At 41.6% G+C, this 24,886-nt stretch overlaps 1 protein-coding gene across 5 annotated transcripts in view; it reads right to left on the minus strand.

The window, feature by feature from the left end:
• The window catches only part of MAP3K20 (mitogen-activated protein kinase kinase kinase 20), a 252,134-nt gene extending 229,427 nt beyond the window's left edge, over positions 1-22,707 (minus strand). The window contains exon 1 of one of the 5 annotated variants that reach the window (XM_033945057.1): positions 22,348-22,707. Coding sequence is in view for 4 of the 5 variants with exons in the window: in XM_033945056.1 (XP_033800947.1) it covers positions 21,997-22,155 (159 nt within the window). In the remaining variant the exon portion in view is untranslated. Of the gene's footprint in view, positions 1-21,996 lie in introns of all 5 variants that reach the window. The other 4 variants (XM_033945056.1, XM_033945059.1, XM_033945058.1 and 1 more) reach the window with 4 other exon arrangements.
• Positions 22,708-24,886: the final 2,179 nt, after the last annotated feature.

Raw genomic sequence — 24,886 nt, forward strand, 5'->3', positions numbered from 1 at the left:
GTCATGAAGGGCTGCCTGAGATGCCAAAGTATGATTCAGAAATTTCTTACTCCTGCAACCCTGGACAGATGGAAAATTAAACAAAGGATGAACAATACACTGCCTGTGTTTAATCCGAGAGACAACTTCATCTCTTTCTGATTGAAAATTAGTTCCATCCAAAGTGCCCAAGCATCATCCTCACATTTGCACCACTCAATATAGTAGCTCCTGGGCACCTAAAAAACCTTGAAAAAATGATCAAACCACCAATTTAAAAACATACTGGACATCACAAGTGCGGTCAGTGTACTGTAATCTGTGGCTGCCCTAGGCGAGTGGGAATAATGTAACCGGGGAGTGTATCAGCTGCTCGTCATCCAATACGTGAGGCCATACAGCACATTGACCACACTTGTGATGTCCAGTATGCAATGACACAGTCCTAATAGGCTTATACTGTGACCTGGTAATCTAATCTTGTAAATAGTTGCCTCTCGCATATGCAAATTGGGGCTGATCTTTAAAGGTATCACGAACTTGAAGAACATGCCAGTGCTTCCGGACGACTTTTATTTGAAATGCATTGTGTGAATACGGTAACACACACACGAGACCCAGAGATGTTTTTCTGGTGGATCCCTCCAACAGCCACTCCCTTTCTGCATATAAAGCTCTTTTGTATGCTTTCTTAATGACCGCAGTGGGGTAACCTCTATCGCTGAACCTGAATTGAAATACACAGCGCTAGAAGCCCCAAGTTTACCTCAGGGAGGAAATGTTGCTGAAATGTTATGGCAGAGGGAGCAATATTAGATATTTAAGTGGGAAGCTGTGATACCATGGGGATTGAACAAAGAGGCGGAATGATGGGCTTACCTGCACCATTCCTAAAAGTTTGCAGGTCGATGCGATGCCATTGTATGTTTAAAAGTCCCGCGCCTGCGGGTGAAGTCACTTCCGGTGGAGGAGGGTTTCAAAATCTGTGAGCGTCTTCCGTCAGTTGCCTGCAAGCTCGTGGTGAAGTAAAGTCAGTGTGTGACAGGTACCGTCTGGAGTTCCCATTATTTTTGTTTTTGAATTGTGTGTTTGATCTTTTTTTTTTTTTTCAAGGTTTTTTATGTGGATTGTAACCATTTGGCATTTTGTTTTTCACAGAGCAACACTTGAACGTTACAATACGGGTTCTTTGAAGAAGCTTAATTGCGAAACGCATCAGAACCTAGAACCTGCTATATACCACTCACAGATTTTTCAGATAAGTTCATGCAGCTTTTTTACACTTCTCAGTATTAAACACTCTTAAGTCATTAAAAAATAGTGTGATGATTAGAGGTGATATTTACAGACGTTCATCTATTTGGGTTTATCCCAAGGTCATAAGAACAAAAGAACATAAGAATAGCCTTACTGGGTCAGACCAATGGTCCATCAAGCCCAGTAGCCCATTCTCAAGGTGGGCAATCCAGGTCCCTACTACCTGGCCAAAACCCAAGGAGTAGCAACATTCCATGCTACCGATCCAGGGCCGCTGGATAATGAGGAGGTATGAATTTTTGCAGTTAGAACCGGAGTTCTAACAATATATGAGACTTCACTGCCCACTTTTTTGGAAGGGTTCAGCAGTGGCTTTTCGGTTCCCTGACGCAGTATCGAAACATGCACGTCGGAACCAGCGATTCTCTAAAGCTAAGTTTTATTCTTTTTAGAGTTTCATACCCAAAATGATAAAGCTATAACCTGTTTGGTTTTGCGTAATCAGCTAGAGAGATATATACCATTCTTCTGACACTGTATTGAACTATGCAATGATTGGGTGGTGAGGCGGTTTTATAGCCTTCATGTCTCTGAGTACAGTTCCTAAAAACAGTAAAGAAGAACATTTTTAGATTTTTTTTTCTGATTAATACATATGGAGTGACTTTTTGTTTGTTTACCGATCCAGGGCAAGCAGAGGCTTCCCCCATGTCTTACATCAAATGATCTCTGAGCACTAAAAAAATGTGGTAATTAAATCTATAATCGCCTTTCAATAGAGTTAGAGCCACTTCTAGTTTTATACTGCTGCCGTCCTTGTGGAATTTAGATTTGGCATCTTAGACAAGCCCTTGTCCTGCACCAGTGCATTGCACTGTGGCTTTGTTAAGCTCTGCATGTGGCAGGCACACACCAGCAGCCAGTCCAGATTGGAGGGGGGGTTGCATGCACCCCAGTGTCCCATCCCTCTTTATGAGGCTTTTTCTGGGAAACAGAATTTCAGCAACATTTCAAACCCTTGCCACAGTGGATTAATTTAAATATTATTGACATCAGTACTCCCCATCTGTGAAAGATATACGTTTTGTTTTTAGACTTTGGAAGATTCCACCTCTGCCCCCACCCAAGTCTGTCAGCCCCTAGCCCTACTAATATTGTGTTTAGGTAGATCTATATCAGTGGTCTCAAACTCAAACCCTTTGCAGGGCCACATTTGGATTTGTAGGTACTTGGAGGGCCTCAGAAAAAATAGTTAATGTCTTATTAAAGAAATGACAATTTTGCATGAGGTAAGATTCTTTATACTTTATAAATCTTTCCTTTTGGCTAAGTCTTAATAATAATATTGTCATTTATAGCTAAAGAGACATATGATCAAGAAAATGTTTTATTTTACTTTTGTGATTATGATAAGACATACCGAGGGCCTCAAAATAGTACCTGATGGGCCACATGTGACCCCCCGGGCCACAAGTTTGAGACCACTGATCTATATCCATTATCTCCAATGCATGTAGGTGTAGAGTAGTTTGTAATCAGGTGTTAAGGCAACAGATTGGTCTACTCAGAACAGTTTTCATTTTGATGGCAATAAATTACAGAATTGCACATGTATTTGCTAACAATTTGGCTTTATTTATTTTGGCTTCCCAAGCTATAATGATTCAGGTTTAATTAAACGCACACACAGGGATAAATATCCTTCAAGGTTGGGTACAAATAAAGCTCACAAAAAATAGGAAAGAAACTCCATCATATAATACGATAGAAAGAAAAAGTATGATCTACTACTTATGGCCCCGATCCCGATTTATAAGCCCATGCTGATAGACTGAGCCGCTCTTAGCAACAGCAGACACACACACAAAGAAAATTATGCATCTGCTGTAAACAGACTGGGATCATGAAGATAAAGAGAGCAAAATCCAATATCACACCTAAGCATTATATCACCCTGGACAGGTAAGAATGCATGTAAGCTCCATGTTTAATACAGAGCTATCCTCTCCACCATCATCTCTCAGCCCAGACCCTGTTTAAATCCCCATGGGCTTTGGGGAAGTTACCACAGCAGCAGCCACTAGCTTTCTAAAAGGAAGAGTAAATGTGGTAATACCATGGCAGGTGGACAGGTCAAGCTGTATTAGAGCCCTTTAAGTTGCATTAAAAATCAAATAACGGGATTTAAACACCTAGGAGGTGAATGAACATGTAGACAAAGGTGAACCGGTTGATTTTCAAAAGGCATTTGACAAAGCACCCAATGAAAGACTTCTGAGGAAATTAGAAAGTCATGGGATAGAAGGTAATGTCCTATTATAGATTAAGAACTGGTTGAAAGACAGAAAACAGAGAGCGGGTTTAAATGGTCAATATTCGCAATGAAGAAGGGTATAGTGGGGTTTCCCAGGGTGTGTGCTAGGACCGCTGCTTTTTAACATATTTACCAATGATCTAGAGATGGGAACAATTAGTGAGATAATTAAATTTGCTGATGACACAAAGCTGTTAAATCGCAAGAGGATTGTGAAAAATTGCAAGAGGACCTTGAGAGACTGGAAGACTGGGCATCAAAATGGCAGATGACGTTTAATGTGAGCAAATGCAAAGTGATGCATGTGGGAAAGAGGAACCTGAACTATAGCTACATGATGTTGGGTTCTATGTTAGGAGTCACTGCCCAAGAGAAGGATCTGAGTGTCATTGCTGAGGATGCTTGAAACCCTCAGCTTAATGTGCTGTGGCGGCTAAGAAAACTAATAGAATGAGAATCAGAAAAGGAATGGAAAACAAAGATAAAAATGTTATAATGCCCTTATATCGCTCTATGGTATGGCTGCAAATAGAATACTGTGTGCAGTTCTGGTCGCCGTATCTAAAAAAAAAGATGCAGCAGAATTAGAAAAGGTACAGAGAAGGGCAACGAAAATGATAAAAAGTTTGCGATGATTTCCCTATGAGGAAAGGCTAAAATGCCTAGGGCTATTCAGCCTGGAGAAGAGATGGCTCAGGGGTGATATGATAGAGGTCTATAAAATACACTTTGCGGAAGTTTCGCCCCCAACATTTCGCCCCCCACATTTCGCCCCCAGGTATGTTTTGCCCCCGGAAGTTTCGCCCCCACACATTTTGCCCCCTGGATGTTTCGCCCCCACACATTTTGCCCCCGGATGTTTCGTCCCCATCGCGTTGGATTATGTGTACTACATCAATAATATGTCTCAAAATGATGAATGATTAAGATTAAAATGATGAAAAAATAAAATAAAAAAAGGTAAAATGATTAAGTAGGTATTTTTTACCTGATTTTTGTCAGAGAATCACTGGTCCGCCGGGACCAAACCGGATTTTTCAGAATTTGAGAGGACCAAAATACATAATTTACTTTTTTTGCTTTATTTTATCATGTTAAAATGGTGATTTGTTTCAAAAATCGAAAATTTGGGGGAGATGTCTCCTTTATCCCCAGAGCGAAGTCATTGATTTCTGTGATGTTTATCATTTTATTTTTTATTTTTTACTGTGCAAAACAAAAACTAACCTGTCAAATGAAATAACAGTCCAAACACAACACCGTCAAATAACAAGTAAAATGAAATACAGTGATAAAGTGAACCTAAAAGTCAGAAGCACAAACGTCAATCAAAATTCAAAATTGTATGTCACGCTCAGGGGCGAAATGTGCGGGGGCGAAATGTGTGGGGGCAAAACATCCGGGGGGCGAAATGTGTGGGGGCGAAAGTTCCGGGGGCAAAACGTACCTGGGGGCGAAATATGGGGGGCGAAATGTGAGGGGCGAATTGCTGGGGGCGAAATGTTAGGGGATAACTTTCCGGATCCCATAAAATACTGAGTGGAGTAGAAAGGGTAGATATGAAACGCTTATTCACTCTTTCCAAAAATACTAGGATTAGGGGGTATGCAATGAAGCTACTAAGTAGTAAATTTAAAACAAACCAGAAAAAAATATTTCTTCACATGTGTAATTAAACCTACCTTCATCCAAAGCAGAGTCGGGCCAGCAGCACTCTAAACAGGGTGCTTCAGCCTTGTCCGTCAGGGAATTCAATCTGCTGCCTTGAAACCATTGCAGTACCAGTCCTGAAATTCCTAATTCTGTTAGTCTATTTAATACTAAAGTGTGATTTACTGTATCAAATGCCACTGAGACATAAAATTCTAATGGCACCCTTTGTCCACCCGCACTTCATCCTGATCTTATCCTAGATATTAGGACTATCAAGCATGTTTCTGTGCTATGTAGATCTCTAAACCCATCTTGGGATGGTGATAAAAGATTCCAGATTTTAATTGGGAGGTGACTACAAATTCTAGCAGCTTCAGCATAAATGGTATGCTTGCTATCAGTCTGTTTGTAAAGAGTAATGCTAGTGAATTAAGTAACATAGTAAATGATGGCAGATAAAGACCCAAATAGTCCATCCAGTCTGCTCAACCATACACACTCTACAAATTAATCATTTAATTTAAATGGTCCTTTTTCTTAGATATTTCTGGGCTAGAAACAGCCCCATTTAGTAATGGTGCACCTTATATTTAGGCAGTATAGGGGAATCTATTTCTAAGACCAACACTGATAGAGTCCGTCAGTTTTGTCTGAATTTTGAACATCTTCTTTAGGTCTGGCTTGTCATATCCAAGTAATATTTGCATTTGAATTGTTTTATTTGACTGTTTTACTGTGTTGTACTGTGTATGAAGATAAGATATTCTAGTGGCTGTGATAATTATTACAAATCTTTGTGGTAAGACATAGAAGGAACCTGTGTGTTATACTAAGTATGGATCCTGCAAGAATAGTCCACAAGCATACATGAATGCCAGGACAATAAAGCATTATATATACTTGGTACAGATGGCAGTGATACAAAGAAGGGCTGAGAGGTCAAGTAAATGACATGGAGATAGCTGGGTTGATTTAAATAGGAGAATTTATATGTGAATTTACCTAAAGTGATAGAGATCATTGTGGTTTCATGGCTAGTTAAGCATTTTAGACCTCAAAGTATTACTGTCAATCTTACTATTTATAAATCTTTAAAAGGCGCAAGAAAACGAAGCAGAAGCATTAATCCAAATACCGTAACATTTGTAATCATGACTCAACCTAACTATAAATTTTTACACCTAACTGGGTTTATTGCATCCAGTTATTTATAGCCACTAGTTTCTGTTATACTGGTACAGTATCCAAAATTATTAGAAATAGATATAATAGAGGGGGATTATAGAAATGCCATTCTATAATCATCTTCCTATATAATCAATGTACAGTATAATTGTGTCATTTGTGTAGTTAGATATAGCGTGATTTTGTATCTACTGCATCATGTTATGGATTATGAAAAATAATTTCAATAAAAATGAAAATACAAAAATTGGATTTAATAATTTTAAAAATACACTTTCCTTTTTGATGTTAAGGTGTATTTTACACAAAAGCTGAGTGCTTATGAAGAGTCAGGTCTGTCAATCCATTCATCTGCGTGGTCTTCATCATAAGGCGTATAAGGACAGACTTAAAGATCTCAATATGCATACTTAAAGGAAAGGCAGGAGAGGGGAGATAAGATAGAGATGTTTAAATACCTACGTGGCATAAATGAACATGAGTTGAGTCTCTTTCAGGTGAAAGGAAGCTCTGGAATGAGTGGGCATAGAGTGAAGTTAAGAGGTGATAGACTCCAGAGTAATCTAAGAAAATACTTTTTTACAGAAAGGATGGTAGATGCGTTGGAACAGTCTCCCAGAATTCAAGAAGGCATGAGATAGGCACATAGGATCTCTCAGAGAGAGAGAAAGATATAATGGTTACTGCGGATGGGCAGACTAGATGGACCATTTGGCCTTTATCTTCCATCATGTTTCTATGTTTGTACAAGTACAAAAGGACAGGTGTGTATAGAGTGGGAAAAAAAAAATAGAGCAGCATAGTATAAGAAGCCTTAACCACAGCACCAAAAAATAAGAGGAAAGCCAGTCTGGAAAGAAAGAAGCCCAAGCTCCGCCATAAGAGGTGCAGGAGTGAGAAGGCCATGTCCACTGCATAAGACAGAGGAGAGCCAACTTGGGACTGTGAAAAGTATCATGAATGAAAGGGTAGGAAGGAAGTGGGACATGGAAAGTGCAAGGGAGAAAGAGAATAAAGCAATGAGACAGGAGAGTAAGAGAGAAGGAAGGGGAGAGGAAAGAGTGCAAGAGGGAGAGGGAAAAACACACACACAGCCTCCCCCCTTCACCCTCTATCCTCCACACACTTTGCCCCTTCAACTTCCCTCAACCCTACACATATTCTCTGCCCCATCCTATCGCGCAGATGTCTCCTTCCAGCCCAACATACCTCAAAACCCCCAAACTACACAGCTCACCCTCCCAGATACCCTCTCACAACAAACACATTGCTACATTCTTCCTATAGATAGAAATATACTTGTCACACTAGTTAACACAAATAAGAACATAAGTATAGCTTTACTGGATCAGACCAATGGTCTATCTAGACAAGTATCCTGTCTTCATGAAGGCTAATCAAAGTCACAAGTACCTGCAAAAACCCAAATAGTAGCAGCATTCCATGCCACTGATCCAGGGAAACCAGTGGCTTCTCCCATGTCTGTCTCAACAGCAGTTTTTGGACTCTTCCTCCAGGAACTTGTGCAAACCTTTGTTTAAACCAGATACATTTCCAGAATGACACTGCAAACCCCCTCCCCACATTTCTTTTCCTGTATATAGTGTCATCCTGCCCAGGCCCTGAATTATAAAGACACTCGCATGTCTGCAGGGACAAGAGAAAACATGTTTATTTTCCATGCCAATGCTGAGTAAGGGCCTAAAGTGCAGACGCTCTAACACTATCTTACACCCCTCTCATCCTGTCTATAGCATCACTTTATCTAATACAAATGAATTCATCATTCCACTCTGCTAAGCAGGGGTCATACCATGATACTTAATCACAAACACACAGACACATGCTCTATATATCTAGCTATATGGAAGTAGCCCCTACACCACCTCTCTCTCTCGCTTTGATTCTCCCCGATCCCTGATCACCCCATCCACTCCTTCCTCTTACAACACAGCTGATACCAGACAACTGAAACACACTCTACCATGAGTTTCTCCATCATGTCCTACATGCTGGAGGAAAGAAATGTGCCACTATACATCACACTATAATTGTGCATGTCTAAAGCTGCTTAAACTCAAACTTTGGCCAGTATGCACAGATGGTTTGGGGTCATCAGCTGACTCATGGGATTAACAGAGGTAAATAGCTGGGCAATGATGCGGTTTGACCAAAATATGACACTGTGAAGTAATCATCCTGGCACACACAGCAGAGACGTCTTATGTATCACCACCACTGAAAGAAAAGCACATGGAGTGACTGCAGAAAGTGAACTTGCACACCTTGGAGGAAAAGTTTATATGAATAAAAAAATGAAGATGGTTATGTAACATATCCATCCAAGAGTACTATACATAACTGTGGCCCATAGTGATAGTACTCTGTAATATACAGTATACTTATGTTCTAGACAAATAAAAAAAGAATCAAATATATTATTCATCTGCTAATTATTGGTATTTACTTAAAGCTCATGGCACTTTTAGTACATACTGTATACACTGTTAGGATACGCTCATATTTTCAAGAACCACATGGGAAATTTGATAAAATATAGGGCTCCTTTTGCAAAGGCGTACTAGCGGTTTTAGAGCGTGCTAGCCGCTACCGCCTTCTTTTAAGCAGGTGGTAATTTTTTCGGCTAGCACATGCTAATCTTGTGCGTGCACTAAAAACGCTAGCACACCTTAGTGAAAGGAGCCCATAGTCAGACTTTGAAAAGGAATAATTGTCTCCGCTCACCCTATGCGATCTATTTAGCACATGGATTGGAGGTTTTAATCTAAAAATAAATAATGGTTATCATCCTCATTTGCCTGATTACAGTGCAACATGAGTAAGGAAAAAATAATTTGGAAGCACTCCGAGGCAACGATTCTACAAGCAGGCGATGAAAAAGTATACTTCTACCTAATAACTGTTGATGACTTCAAGTCTTGCCAGACCAGTGGGAATATACCCTCCCTTCAGAAGGGAGAAACATAAAATTCCTGATCCATCTACTACATATGGATGTCTTCATAGCCATTCTTTTGGATCTCTTGGTGCCTAGTTTCTATCATTTATACTAATATATCCACACCTTCTTTTTTTTTTTTCTTCCCAATCACGCAAACTATGACATTCACTTCCTTTCTCTCTTTGCCAGATTCCTCGGACAGACACAGGGAAGGAAAGTTATTAAGTAAGGTACAACGGTACTTTCCTTTTCATCCATGCCAGACTGTTCCAACTCAATAGAATGTACAATGATATTTTACTGAAGCTAAGCACCCTCTCAATGACTAGACAATCCTAAAAATAAAACCCTCCGGAACAGCTTGTAGAGACAGTTATGAAATTTGATGATGGCTGGACTATAAGAACCTCTCTAAGTACACTAGTTAAAATAAAACAATTCTCAGGTTTTATTTTATTTTTTCTACGTTTTCAGTTCAGCAGCTTCCTCAACTCAAGCAATACAAGCTCCAAATGAGACAATATGGTCCTGATTCTAGGCAGCGCCTAGCTGAGTTCCAGATGGAACTCAAAAATATTTAATTGGCTTAATAGGCATGGTAATTGAAAATACTAGGGGGGTTTCCTAGTTTTGGGCAGGATGTGACGAGTTGCCTACTATTTGAAAAGTTGTGAACTGTTGAATATCATTTGTTATGGACTATGTTGATTATATTTTGTCTTTTCTTCACATTAAAAACAGATTTGAACTTAAAGCACACAAAACTTTTTTAAATGATTAAGTAAAACAGGCCAGGAAAACCCTGGCCTAATATAATAATAATAATAATAATTTATTCTTGTATACCGCCAAAGCCATAATAGTTCGAGGCAGTTTACAATGAGACGTACTGGACAATCAGTGAAAAAAATACAATAGAAATCACCAGAAGTATATACAAGATAAAAGGTTACAAATTGATCAAACTGTGTTTTTACTAATTTTCTAAAAGTAAAATAAGGTAGAGCACGCATAAGAATATTACCCAACCAGTCATTCAACTTGCCTGCCCGAAATGCAATAGTTCTATCCAGAAATCTTTTAAAGCTACAAGCATTTAGTGTTGGGTAAGCATAAGAACATAAGAATTGCCGCTGCTGGGTCAGTCCATTCACGCGGCGGCCTTCTAGTCAAAGACTAGCACCCTAACCGAGACTAGCCCTAACAGCGCATGTTCTTGTTCAGCAGGAACTTGTCTAACTTTGTCTTGAATCCCTGGAGGGTGTTTTCCCCTATAACAGCCTCCGGAAGAGCGTTCCAGCTTTCTACCACTCTCTGGGTGAAGAAGAACTTCCGTACGTTTGTACGGAATCTATCCCCTTTCAACTTTAGAGAGTGCCCTCTCGTTCGCCCTACCTTGGAGAGGGTGAACAACCTGTCCTTATCTACTAAGTCTATCCCCTTCAGTACCTTGAATGTTTCGATTATGTCCCCTCTCAATCTATGGTTTCTGTGTGTAGGCCTGTTAAAATGGTCTAGAAAAAAATGAAAGACCAGGTACTCAGGAGCCATACCAAATATTGATTTAAAACAGATATGGGAAAATTTAAACAAAACTCTTGCCTCCATTGGTAACCAATGTAGTTTTTGATAATAGGGAATAATATGTTCCCATTTTTTCAAACCAAAAATCAGCCGAACTGCTGAATTTTGAAAAACTCAAAGCCTTTTCAGTGTTTTCTTACATATACCCAAACAAATAATATTGCAATAGCCGAGCATACTTAAGCTGGAAGACTGAACTAGCAGACAAAATGATGCTTCTTCAAAATATTTTAATATACTGGCGCCTAAATTGAGTTAGGTGCCATGAGGTGCGATTCTATAAAAGACACCTAGCAGTTGATTGACAATCGTGACAAATGGCACCTAGGCATTAGGTGCAGTTTATAGAATCAGGTCCTATTAGTTTCATCCACAATAGTGCAAGTTCCTCCGGTCCAATCACTTCCTATTACATCACATACACCACTTTAAAGGACATGTTCTTTAAACCAAATACCAAATATTCTCAAGATCTATAGCAGTGTATCTCAAACTGTGTGCCTCCTGAAATTCCAAGTATGCCATGGCACACTGAGGAGGAAGAGGCGCCTGCCAGATGACTTCCCTATGCGGTACAGCGCCAGCACTGCCCGATTCACCGAAGGCCTGCATGTTTCCCCCTTCTCTCTAGCGTCCTCCGGCTTCCCCCCTGGCCTCCTGTTCTCACTTTTAAAGATAATTCCAGCAGCCTGCAGAGGATCACCGGTAGGTAAAATGATTTTATTTGCAATATAGTGATTGAAATGTGTCCGTTTTGAGAATTTATATCTGCTGTGTATATTATGTGTATATGAAAAATGAATGGAAAAAAATTGCATTACAATTAGTAAAGGGGATGGGATCTGGGGCAGAGCTTGGGTGGGCCTAGGGAGGTCTGTGGTTGGGGTACTCAGTTGATATTTGTTTGATTTAGGGGTACTTAGATTGAAGTAGTTGAGAAACACTGCTGTAGGCAATCAGCTTGCACCAGTGCCTCGCCTTCTCTCCGGCCCTTGTCCCTGTTGGTACCCCCTACTTGTGTCTCAGGGCCCATCTGGAGGGCCTCTGCACATGCGCAGACATCGATGTGATGATGTCATGGCAACATCTGTGCACTTCTGGATACCTCAAGCTGTAGCTACTATTTTTAATGTGCCCTGGCTCGAGAAATTTTGAGAGACACTGATCTATAGGGTTACCATATGGCTCCAGAAAAAGGAGGACGGATTGAGAAATCCGGGTTTTACTCCATTGCTTTCAGTAGAAGTAAAACCCGGATGCCCAATCCATCCTCCTTTTTCTGGAGCCATATGGTAACCTTATATAAAATAAGTGTTTACTATATTTACCTCTTTCTATTTTTAGTTCTATCATACCAATATAAAATTCAGTTAATCATCTACTGCTCAGTTTTGTGCTCTTACTCATGTGAATCATTTACAGTTTTTGCACTTCTAGCCAAGATCTAGAATAGTGTCCCACAAACTTTTCGGCACCACGGCACACTAAACCCGGTGCCGTGACCGGAAGGCATCCTGAAGTGCATGAACGTTGACGCGATGTCACACGCATGCTTGATGTCATCACGATGTCTGCGCATGCGTGGAGGGCCTCCGGCTGTGACCCTGAATCTGTCACTCCGCCAGTGGGGGATCCTGGAGGAGAAGAGACGCCGGCGAGGAAGAGAGTCTGTGCCAGCTGACAACCTACAGGACGTGCCTCTTGCCACGAGAGGCATGTCTTGTAAGCAGTCAGCCGACACCGGCGCCTCTCCTTTCTGGTGTCTCACAGCACACCTAGAATCTGCTGCGGTACACTAGTGTGCCATGACACACAGTTTGCGATACACTGATCTAGAACCAAATGACAGTCTTTTTCTGGATTTAGGCTTTCTATTAACCTTTCTTAATATGTATACAATTAAATAGTCATGACAGACACTTGCAGTGAGCAGTTTACTGAATTGCAACGAATAATCCTGCCATACCTCAGTAGAAACTTTATGTGGCAGTGTGCCTAGCAGGACCTCATAAAAATATGACGCACACACACAGGTTGCATGTAAAAGTCAAAACTCTTTATTCATGTGCATAAAGAGACAGTAATCAGCTCTGTTACTTCACAGGCTTATGCCTTTTAATTAGAAAATAGTCACAGAAAATACTCGTAACATGGTTGGATCCTAGCCAGGCCCACACAGTGACCACTAACACCATCTCAGGCCCTAACTGGCCATTCAACAAATCAGATACTTCAAGCATATCTCCTACCTTGGTAGTCTTCCTTAGATGTATAATTAACTCCTGGAGGCTGATTTGTACACAGAGTTTCCCACCTATGGGAACACTTAGGCTCATGCTACTCTTCTTCCCTGGCATTTTCCTCAGGTACTCTAAGCCTACTCTCTGCATAGGCTGGGAGGTCCTTACTTAGAGCCACTCCCTTTGGGAGCTTCTTGACTCAAGGCCTCCCTATCTAAGTCTTAACCCTCTGACTCAGCAGGTAAATTTCACCTACCGTGTTTCCATGAAAATAAGACCTACCCTGAAAAAAAGTCCTAGCATGATTTTTGGGGTAGGTCTTAATATTAGCCCTACCCCAAAAATAAGCATTAGTCCTTGGATTTGCCCCCCCCCCAAACTCCCACACAGCTGAACCCCCTGCTGACCCTCCATCCTTCCCTCTCATCCGAACCCTGCTGACCACGAGCCATACCTCCCTCCAGAGCAGCGTCAGGCCGGCATCACTCTAAACAGGCTGCTTTGCGGCCTTCTCGTCAGGGAATTTCCTCTGCCGCATCACTTATGATGTCATCAGTAAAGCAGCACATGGAAGGACCTGGCAGGAGAAAGCCGCAAAGCAGCCTGTTTAGTGTGATGCCGGCTCAATGCTGCTCTGGAGGGAGGTATGGTTCGCAGTCAACAGGGTTTGGATGGGAGGGAAGGATGGAGGGTCAGCGGGGGTTCGGCTGTGTGGTGTGGGGGGAGGGGGTGCTCAAGGGTTCTGCTGCATGGGGTATTGGGAGGGAGGGATAGAAAGATGCTACAGAAGGAAGGCACAAGGGGATGGGTGAGAGGGGAGGAAAGATGCTGCACATGTGGGGGAAAGAAAGGAAAGAGGAAGAATTGGGGTGAAGGAGAGGAAGGGAGAGATGATCATGTACATGAAAAAAAATTAACCCTACCCCGAAAATAAGACCTAGTGTGTTTTTTGGGGCCCAAAATTAATATAAGACACTGTCTTATTTTGGAGGAAACACGATAAAAGTGTCTAATAACATCAGTGAGAGAGTTCTCCAAAGGAAACCTACCTCTGTACCACTCACTTCTTTACACAGTACACAAATCCCGCTTGAAAACAGGTCACCCAATATTGTAATGGATGAGGTTTCACACTTTGTAAACAACCTTGTACAGAAATAATATTCTTCTATCTGCTTCAGAGTTTGCAACCATCTCTTCCTTCCAGAAGTTGCTCAATTCTGTTATACATAGAAACATAGCAAAATTAAGGCAAATGGAGGCAAACGTCACCCTCTCCAACTTCGAATCAAGCTTCAGGGAACACCACAGCACAGAAACAGTGCTTTTGGACATCTCAGATGACTGCTGGAAAATCCTAGAAGATGGAAATGATGCATTGCTGGTACTATTAGACCTCAGTGCTGCCTTCGACACCATTGACCACTCTTTCCTCTTGTCCAGGCTAAAGTCCATTGGAATCTGTGACAACGCACTTCGATGGTTCTATTCATTCCTGAACGACAGAACGCAGAGAGTTCTACTAGGAAAATCCTTATCTGAACTCAAACCACTCCACTATGGAGTGCTTCAGGGAGCCTCACTATCACCTCTCCTCTTCAACCTCTATGTCAAACCAATACTGGACATAGCAGAAAAACACTGAATCAGAATCCACTCTTTTGCAGATGGCCCACAATTCTACCTCCTACTAGACCAACACTAGGCCAACACACAAATCTATAACCTCCAGTCTTGTTTAACTGAAATAAAGACCTGGATGACCGAGAACAAGTTACAGTTCAATGAGTCGAAGACAAAACTTCTCTGGATCCACAAAGATCATTGCGTATACCCCTGTCCGTCCTTTTCCTGAGGCACAAACTCCCTTACACCCATGGATAACATCTGCAGCCTTGGAGTAACTGACTCAAACTTATCAATGACAGATCACATATCCAAACTAGTATCATCCTCCTTCTACTACCTCCACCAGTTAAAAACCATATGTTCATAATTCTCAGAACCCGAATTTGCCCAACTACTGTATGCTTTTACACTATCCCACATAAACTATTGCAACACACTACTAGTGGGCCTGCCTACCAAAACTCTCTCCCACCTCCAAAGGATACAAAATGCTGCAATCCGCCTCCTGAAAAACCTAGGCATCTGCAATCACGTTACCCCCACATTAACTTCCATGCACTGTCTGCCCATTCAAAAGCGCTGCGCCTTCAAGCCCTGGTCCTCGCTTTCAAAACCTTCCATGAAACGATTCCGCACTACATGAAAACTAAACTACAAATCTACTTCCGAAAGTGACTACCGAGGTCCCAAGGAGAAAACGACTAACCATACCTCACAGCCATTACCTCAAAACTGAAACAGCCCGCAAACACTCCTACTCACATTTCATACCCAGACCATGGCACACCATAAGAACATAAGAAGTTGCCTCTGCTGAGGCAGACCAGAGGTCCATCTTGCCCAGCGGTCCGCTCCCGCCGCGGCCCATCAGGCCTAATTGCCTGAACAGTGTCCCTGACTAATTTTGTAACTGCCTCTAATCCTCTAATCTTATCCCTATAACCTACCTCTACTCCTATCTGTACCCCTCAATCCCTCTGTCTTCTAGGTACCTATCCAAACCTTCTTTGAAACCTGTAGCGTGCTCCTGCTTATTACATCCCCCCATCTGTTAGAACACTAGATGGACTTTGGAGCTTCAGGAAGGCTGTGAAAACCTTCCACTTTACAAACCCAGCGCCTTAAGGACATGCATCCAGAAATGCCATTCAGAGTCAACGCACCTACACTACCTAATCTCACCAGATGCTACTTAGTGTATATGTTTTATTGTCTTATCTATATTGTGAATTATGTAAATTATGTCATCTCTGTCCTGTCTCAATTATATTGTGGATGTACTTTGTAACCTGTTCTGGGCTCCTTTGAGAGGATGGGCTAAATAATTGAACAAATAAATAACTGTAAAGACCATATGACTCATCTAGTCTGCCTATCCATGCCATCTACTATCCTTTCTTCTCCCTTACAGATCCAATGTACTTATCCTAAACTTTCTTGAATTCAGATACTTTTTCATCTCCATCACCTCCACCAGGAAGCCACTCTATGAAAAAGTATTTTCTGAGGGGTGACAGGTCAAAAGCGTGCGACGACAAAGGCGCGCCGACAACCCAGCTCAGACAACTGAGCGCAAGGCGGAAGCGTGCCGAAGAAAAACAGTATTTTAAAGGGCTCCGACGGGGGGTGTTGGTGGGGAACCCCCCACTTTACTTAACAGAGATTGCGCCGGCGTTGTGGGGGGGTTGTAACCCCCCACATTATACTGAAAACTTCACTTTTTCCCTAAAACGTTTCCAGTAAATGAGGGGTGTTACAACCCCCCAAACCCCCCCCCCCCACAAAGCCAGCGCGATCTCCATTAAGTAAAGTGGGGGGGGGGTTCCCCTTAAAATACTGTTTTTCTTCGGCGCACTTCCGCCTTGCGCTCAGTTGTCTGCGCGCCTTTGTCGTCGCGCACTTTTGACTATGAACCTTTCTGAGGTTATTTCTTAGTCTATCCCCTTTCACCTTCATCCTATGCCCCCTTACTCCACAGCTTCCTTTCAATTGAAAGAGGCTCTCCTCATGCACATTTATACCACACTTGTATTTAAATGTCTCTATTATATCGCCCCTATCTCGCCTTTTCTCCAACATATGCACATTGAGATCTTTAAGTCTTTCCTCATTTGGTGTGTGTGGTGAGGGCTTTCATAGGATTCAGTGACTCCCCAGCTCTACAGCTCTGCTTTATTGTTTGTTTACTTTTTGCAGTTTGATTTGTTGAGTAGGCAGCCTGCTCAACCACTCAAACTGCATCAAGCAAAAGTAAACAAACAAAAAAAAAACCACCTCCAAAACCCCTGAAGGCCCTGATAGTACTGATCTGAATTTGATTGGCTGAGCAGCATCTACCTGTTGCCTGTTCCACCAATCAAATTCAGAGCAGTGCCCTCAGGGCCTTTAGGGGTTGGGGTGAATCCCCTGAAGGACCAGACCACATGCCACTGTTCCTCATGCATCTTATGACAAAGACCATTAACCATTTTAGTAGCTGTCCTCTGGACCTAATCCATCCTGTTTATAGCATTTTGATGATGTGGTTTCCAGAATTGTACACAATATTAGAGATGAGGTCTTCCCCAGAGTCTTATACAAGGACATCATTACCTCCTTTTTCTTACTGGCCATTCCTTTCCTTATGCATCCAAGCATCCTAGTTTTCGCCATTGTCATTTCTACCTGTTTGGCCACCTTAAGATCATCCAAGTCCTGCTCCTCTTTCATGCACAAAAGTTCTTCATCCCCTAAACTATACTGTTCTCTTGGATTTTTGCAGCCTAAATGCATTACCCTGTATTTCTTAGCGTTAACCCCCTCCTTTTTTTAAAAAAAAGTAGTGCGGTTTTGTAAAAGGAGGGGTAAATTTTATTTGCCAAATTCCAGACTACTTAAGCTTCATCAGTTACATAATATGAATTGCACTGTAATCTGAAAGTTGGGCAAAATATTCTAAAAAATTCTTTCTTTCTTATTTAATTTCAGTTCAGCTATGGTCAATAGAAAAAATAAAAAGATTAAACAGCCCAGAGAAAAAATGAACCAAAGGGATATTTTACTAAGCTGTAACAAAAAAGTGGCCTTAGAGCACCCTTGTACATGTTCTTCCACATGCACTAAGGCCATTTTTCCCACAAGTAAATGTTTGAACAGAGGTAATCCAATAGGAAATACAAAAAGTAAAGAATAAGAAATAAAGACAAGTTATATAGTCTATCTACAGTATATGGATCAAGGAAAAAGACTGAAAAAACTACTCCACCCACATGAAATTAAAAATATGGTACTATACATTCAAAATATGCAGCAATTACTGGTCTAAATAGGGAAGTTCACGGGCCTTTTGCCAGCAATAAATTCAGACAAAGAAAACATACCGTACTTAAACAATTTAACCACACAAGGAATTGCAAAAAAGAACTCCCCAACCCCACCCAGTTGCAAAACTCCAAGTTGCAGTAAAAAGAATTTGCCATTTGTGCTTCCGAGTGCCCCAAGAAACATCTAGAAATATCCCAACTTTATAATTAAAAAATAAAACATCAATATCTAAAAAAAACAAATGTGTCATTAATCATTCACAATCCTACTTTTAAAATATTTTTAGTGTGTATATCGCTATGACCTATGGATAAGCGGAATAGCAAATCTTTTAAATAAGCAAATAAACAAACATATTTTGTCCAACATTTTTTCTTGTTCTTTGGGCTTCGAGGTCAACAGAACAGGCATCTATTGGGTCCCAGCATATTAGGCCTTCATTGAACTACTCAACTTTTTCTTCTATTTTTTTTTTTTTTTTTTTAATAACCCCTCCCCACCTAACCCAATCATTGCAGGCATATTTGCACCAGACTCTGGTATGCCATGTATCAATACACCAGTCAATAGGTGTTGCAGAAACATACACTCTCCTCCCAGGGGCTGTGTGAACAATGCCTCTGGCCCTGGCTGACTTTAGAGACAGAAGACTGGTCTGGGAATGAAGTCTCCCATGTGGCAAAGCATAGCACTTGCCCCTGAGGATCAGAATAATCCACAGCAAGACATTAAGGGCCAGAATCAGTATATGACGCCTAATTATAATCCCACAGCGCTAATTCTATAAAGGCAGCACCACACAGAGCTGCCATTATTGAATCTTAAAGTTAGCCAACCACAGGCTAGTGAAAATGCTGGTGCCTATAACCTGGTTGTTTCATTCGGAAAAGCAAGTATTATATAATAATGCACCTAACCCAGTGTATTGCAAACTGTGCCACGGTGAAATTCTGGGTGTGCCACAAGATGCTGGCAAGGAGGAGAAGTGCTGGCGCCGGCTGACTGTCTATAGGACGTGCCTCTCGTGGCATGAGGAAAGTCCTGTAGGCAATTAGCCGGTACCCATACTTTTCACCGGCATCACTCTTCTGTGCCTCTCCTACTCCGGCACCCCCCACTGGCAGCTCAGGGCCCCATCTGGAAGGCCTTCACGCATGCACAGACGTCGACATGATGACATCACACATGTGCTTGACATCATCACGTTGATGTCCATGCATTTCTGGGTGCCCTCCAGCTGTGGTATGGAGTTTACTGTGCTGCTGAGTAAAACTGTTTGCCTAACCCAATCATGCCCCTGATCCTTCCATGGCCATGCCCACTTTGGAGCTGCGCACCCTAAAAGTTAGACACAGGCCTAGATTCTATAAAAGAAGCCTAGCTGATCTAGGTGCCTAACTTATTTACAAAGCTTAATCAATGCCAATAACAAGCAATTAACACCTCATTACTGGCTAAAATTAAAATTGATTGGTAGACGCCTACCAAAACGTGAGCATGGATAGGGGAGGATCATGGGCATGTTTTATGTATAGGTACCTAAAGCAGACTCAGGCGCTGGTATTTAGGCCAAGAAATCCCTGGCATAAATAAGGTTCAGATGCCTATTGGCACTTAGTTCCACTCTAGGCACTGCTATCATGATTCTATAAACAGTGTCTAACTTAAGATTGGCATGCGTTATTCTAGGATGCATTCCTCATGCCTATGTTTTAGGTGCTATTAATTGGTTCCAATCAGCACTTGTTAAAGCCAATTAATAGATCTGTAGCACCAACTGATTGCCAATAGACCGATTAAGTTATGCATGGAAATGGTGTGGAATTTTGTGTGCGGTCATCAATTTTAGGCAGCATTTATGGAATCTGTGTTTAAACATTTTGGGGCTAATTTTATTACAGGAAGCTTTTGTGGAAAGTCCATTAAGGTTCCTAGTTTATAAAAGGCAACAGAAGTGGCTAGGCTCAGGGTTCCTTTTACTAAGGTGCGCTAGCATTTTTAGCGCACGCAGGAAATTACCGCACGCTACGCTTCTAGAACTAATGCCAGCTCAATGCTGGGGTTAAGGTCTAGCGCGAGAGGCAATGTAGCACGCGCTATTCCGCGTGTTAAAGCCCTAGCGCACCTTAGTAAAAGGAGCCCTCAGAGTCAGCCAATGACCTCCCAGTAATGCAATATGCTCTCGCACAAATTAACACCTGCTTTTAAGGAGGTACAAATGTATATACGTATTCTGCACAGGACATGCATATTTTATAAAATAAATCATCCCCTTGCAGTGCAATTACTCTTTGGGCTCCTTTTATCAAGCTGCGGTAGGGGTTCAACGCGCGTAATACCGCGCGTTAAACCGCATGCCGCGCTAGTCGCTAACGCCTCCATTGACGAGGCGTTAGTTTTTTGGCTTGCCGCGGGGGTTAGCGCGTGATGAAATGTCCGACGCGCTGACCCCGCTAGCGCGGCTTGATAAAAGGAGCCCTTTATGTGTATATATACACCCATGCACTTTATAAAAAGTCTGTTTCTGCACATTAAACAAGCTCTATGTGTGAAAGCAGCTTTTTAAAATTACTGTTCTTGTTCCCTTTTTTAAAGTCTTAGTACCTTTATTGAGATTTTTGAAAAAATGATAAAATATAATTAAAGAGTAGCAATATAGCACAATAAATCATAACAAACATATAACAATAAATCTGAGAATCCTAGGACAATGTAGATATAGGAGGAGGAGTGTGGCGCAGTGGTTGGATCTACAGCCTCAGCACCCTGGGATTGTGGGTTCAAACCCCGCGCTGCTCCTTGTGACCCTGGGCAAGTCACTTAATCCTCCATAACCCCAGGTACGTTAGATAGATTGTGAGCCCACCGGGACAGAGAGGGAAAATGCTTGAGTACCTGATTGTAAAAACCGCTTAGATAACCTCAATAGGCGGTATATAAAATCCTAATAAACTTGAAACTTGATATATCTGAAGTACAGTGGACAAGAGACCATAATCACCATTTAGCATTAATTCTAAAATTGGCACTAAATGGTCAATATTGTTTAGTTTTTTTATCAATACAATCCCTTTAGTAAGGGATTTTCCAGTTGTGTTCTGGCCATTTGAGTTCATTCAGGCAAATGGAAAAAGATTCTATGGGACATTTTCTGACTTTTCTTTTTCTCTTTTGCAAATGTGACCTTTTGGCCAGTGCATAAAGTTTTACAATTGCACCACTGTAAGTGCAAACCACAACAAAAAGAGCTGCCCATTTTGAAAATAAGGTGGTTGCTTGATTTACTCTTCTCTAAAAAGGTTTGCTTCTGCAATACAACACTATAGATGTTCTTCATTTCTACCTATAGAAAAACTAGTGTAAAAATATCACCTATTGTTCTGTTTGTGGGAAGGTGCTCCTAAGAATCTATTCAATGGAAACTTTAAAAAAAAAGTTCCTAACCAAGTGATCCCCAGTTTTCTTGAGAAACCTCCAACCACCTAGGTTCTCTGGATATCCCAAAATAAATATGCACAGATATCTTAATACATTAAATACATTGAAAGGTTGTGTAAGTATAATTGATAAAGCAGCTTATATATTCATGCCCAAACCGCACTGATTTCACTATAAAACTGTGCATTGACATGCTGAACACGAGTTTTACAGTTAAAGAGCTGTTCTAGGTCCTAGCATGAAACAATTAATCTAAAGGACGCGACTATTGCGCCATTTTATAAATTAAAATCCTGCCGCTCTTCTAAGAAAGGCCGAAGGATTACAACAGTTGCAAAGCAAAGAGCTCATCCACTTTTTAACAACTCTGACATTTCAGCATGTACTGTTCTAATCGTTTTCAGCCTCTTTAAGCCTTGCAGTCCTCAGGAAAGTCACAGTAAGAGCCTTACCTCCTTTTCTATTTTGAGCAGCTTTTTCACGGCCACTTCTTTATCCTGCGACTTCCATTGCGCTCGGTAGACACTTCCAAAACTTCCTCCTCCACAGTTTTCAAAAAACTGCAGGTCGTCAAATTTAATTTGTACAAACGAAGCACTCAGCGACGACATGGCATAATAATAACAATATAAATTTTTTTTTAAGTGTTATGCCAAACAAAAACCTGCAAAAAACCCCATCTGATTAATAAAACATAGAGGGCAGAACACGCTCCATTTCTGTATCAAGAACCTGCTGATAACTGGCACAGAAGCCCAAAGGTTTTGACGGAAGGGCAGAAAAATGAAACCAGGATCACTCACACTGACAACTCTACGTCAGAAGCCCGGGCCAATATCTTCAAAGCTTGCACAGGCTGCCTGCAATGAAGCTGCCCGACCACTGGGTGAGTTCTTTTTTTTTTTTTCCTCGCTGTATCTCTGGAGGAGGCGTGTCACCAGGTCCCTTTCCAGGAAGCATTGAAGCCGCGGAAAGCCCACTTTCAACTGTGAGCTTACATAGCAGATCTGGAATCCGAGGCACGCGACCTCTCCATGTCGTGATCACTTCAGCACAACATGGAGAAAAGCCGTGGAACATTCCAGCACTGCCGCAGATTTCCGAACAGGCTAGATCTGCTCAGCAAGGGAGAGGAGGGACAGGGGAGTGTTTCCTCTCGGTGGGTGTGATCTAAAAACTGAACCGAAGTTCACGTCCTCTCTCGAGGGCTTTTACGCAGAGCGTTTTCCCTGGCTGCTGTGTCTACTTAAGCACACTTCCAAGAATGGGTTTGTCAGAAAGGACTTGACCATATTTGTGACTGGAGGAACACAATGTACTCCTTACAGATCATAAGACGGCAGGTCGTACAGTTGAGGTGTTTATATTGTCCTAGTCTCTGAAGAATAGTAATTTTACAACTTGATTTACTTGCTCTCAGCCTAAAAGCCTAATTCTGCAGCAAAGTACAAAGTTCAGATATCTGCAGCTGAAGTAACTTTTTTCCACACTGCTTTGAACTCTGAGCTAAAGCAATGCTTTAGCTATTACTGTGGCTACCATTAGACATTTTTACTGTGGGTGATAAATACTATAGGATACTGCACACAAAATCAGATCTGTCAGAAAAAAACCCATAACCATTTACATAATAATATAATAATAATAATAACTTTATTCTTCTATACCGCCATAGTCAGATGACTTCTAGGCGGTTCACAACTGAAGAGAGCTGGACAATCAGCGAATTACAAAATGCAAATAGTGAAAGTACAACATGTTATATAAGAGATAGACAGAGGGAAAATATAAATTTAGTGTGGCTTCTGTTTAGGAGATGAATCTGTCAAATAGTACAGTTTTAATTTTTTTCCGAGAGGCGCATAAGTCAGCCTGGCTCCATTGATGAACTTACCTAACCAAGATTGTTGTTTGCTTGCTTGGAACATGAGACCTACCCAAAAAGGACATGTATTTACAACTGGTGATCCTTGGGTATGCAAATAGGTTACAGTTTCTGGTTGTCCGTGTTTAAGGAATTGTAACTACACTTCTCCCTCCGTATTCATGGTGTCTTCATTTGCAAGTGTATATGGGAAAGGAAAAAGAAGGTACCAAGCCTCCATGCAAACAAAATCCAAACAATAAGAGGCACTGGAGATGTCAAATTCAACCAGGTGGTCAGAGATCCTTTATTAGCAGTTTATATCAAGGATAAAAAACAAACAAAATGCCCGAAGGCGGAGTCCAGATTAGGATCCGAGTTTCGGCAAAAACATCGCCTTCCTAAGGGGACAATTGTAGATGTGTTGGTGTCTCTGCAACCAAATGAAGTGCCAAATTGTCCCCTGAGGAAGGCGATGTTTTCGCTGAAACTTGGATCCTAGTCGGCACTCCGCCTTTGGGCATTTTGTTTGTTTTTTATCCTTGATATAAACTGCTAATAAAGGATCTCTGACCACCTGATTGAATTTGGCATCTCCAGTGCCTCTTATTATTTGGATTTCATTTGCAAGGCCATTTAAAAGTATTAGCTAAATCAGGCCTGCACAACTCAAATATGATCCGGGGCTGCAATGAAGTTGTAAAATGTAGTGAAGGCCGCAGGTTGTGGCCTTGGCTCAAGGCACCTGGAAGTGTGCGGACGTTGCATTGATAACATCACACGCATGTGTGACATCATCATGTCGACATCCTTGCATGTGCAGAGGCCTTCCAGATGGGCCCTGAGACGCCAGTAGGGGGTGCCAGCAGGAGAGAAGGAGAGCACTGGTGCCGGCTGATTGCCTACAGCAGTGTTTCTCAACTACTTCAAGCTAAGTACCCCCAACCACAGACCTCCCAAGCTCCGCCCTAAACCCACCCAAGCTCTGCCCCAGATTCTGTCCCCTTTACTAATTGTAATACATTTTTTTCCTTTCATTTTTCATATACACCCAATACACACAGTAGATGTAAATTCTCAAAACTGACACATTTCAATCACTATATTGAAAATAAAATCATTTTCCCTACCTTTGTTGTCTGGTGACTTTATTTTTCTGTGCTTTTAACTATGTTTTTCTCTCCTTCACTTTCTGCCCTTCCATCTTTGGCATTAACTTAACATTCAATGTTTCCATTTTTCTGCTTTCTTCTCAAAATCTACTTTTCAATGTCTTACCTTCCCTTCTCAATCTCCTTCCCTCCCTATTTCCATGGTCTGACATCTCTCTCCTTTCCTCCTTCCCCCCTCAGTAGTCCATCTCTCTCCTTCCCTCCCTCCTCCCTGTGGTCTGACATCTCTCTCCTTCCTTTCCTCCCTTCCCAGTCTGGCATCTTCCCCTCTCCTTCCCATGATCTGGCATCTCTCTCTACTACCAC

Source organism: Geotrypetes seraphini, chromosome 5 (genome assembly GCF_902459505.1).
Source record: "Geotrypetes seraphini chromosome 5, aGeoSer1.1, whole genome shotgun sequence".
Classification (NCBI taxonomy): Eukaryota; Metazoa; Chordata; class Amphibia; order Gymnophiona; family Dermophiidae; genus Geotrypetes; species Geotrypetes seraphini.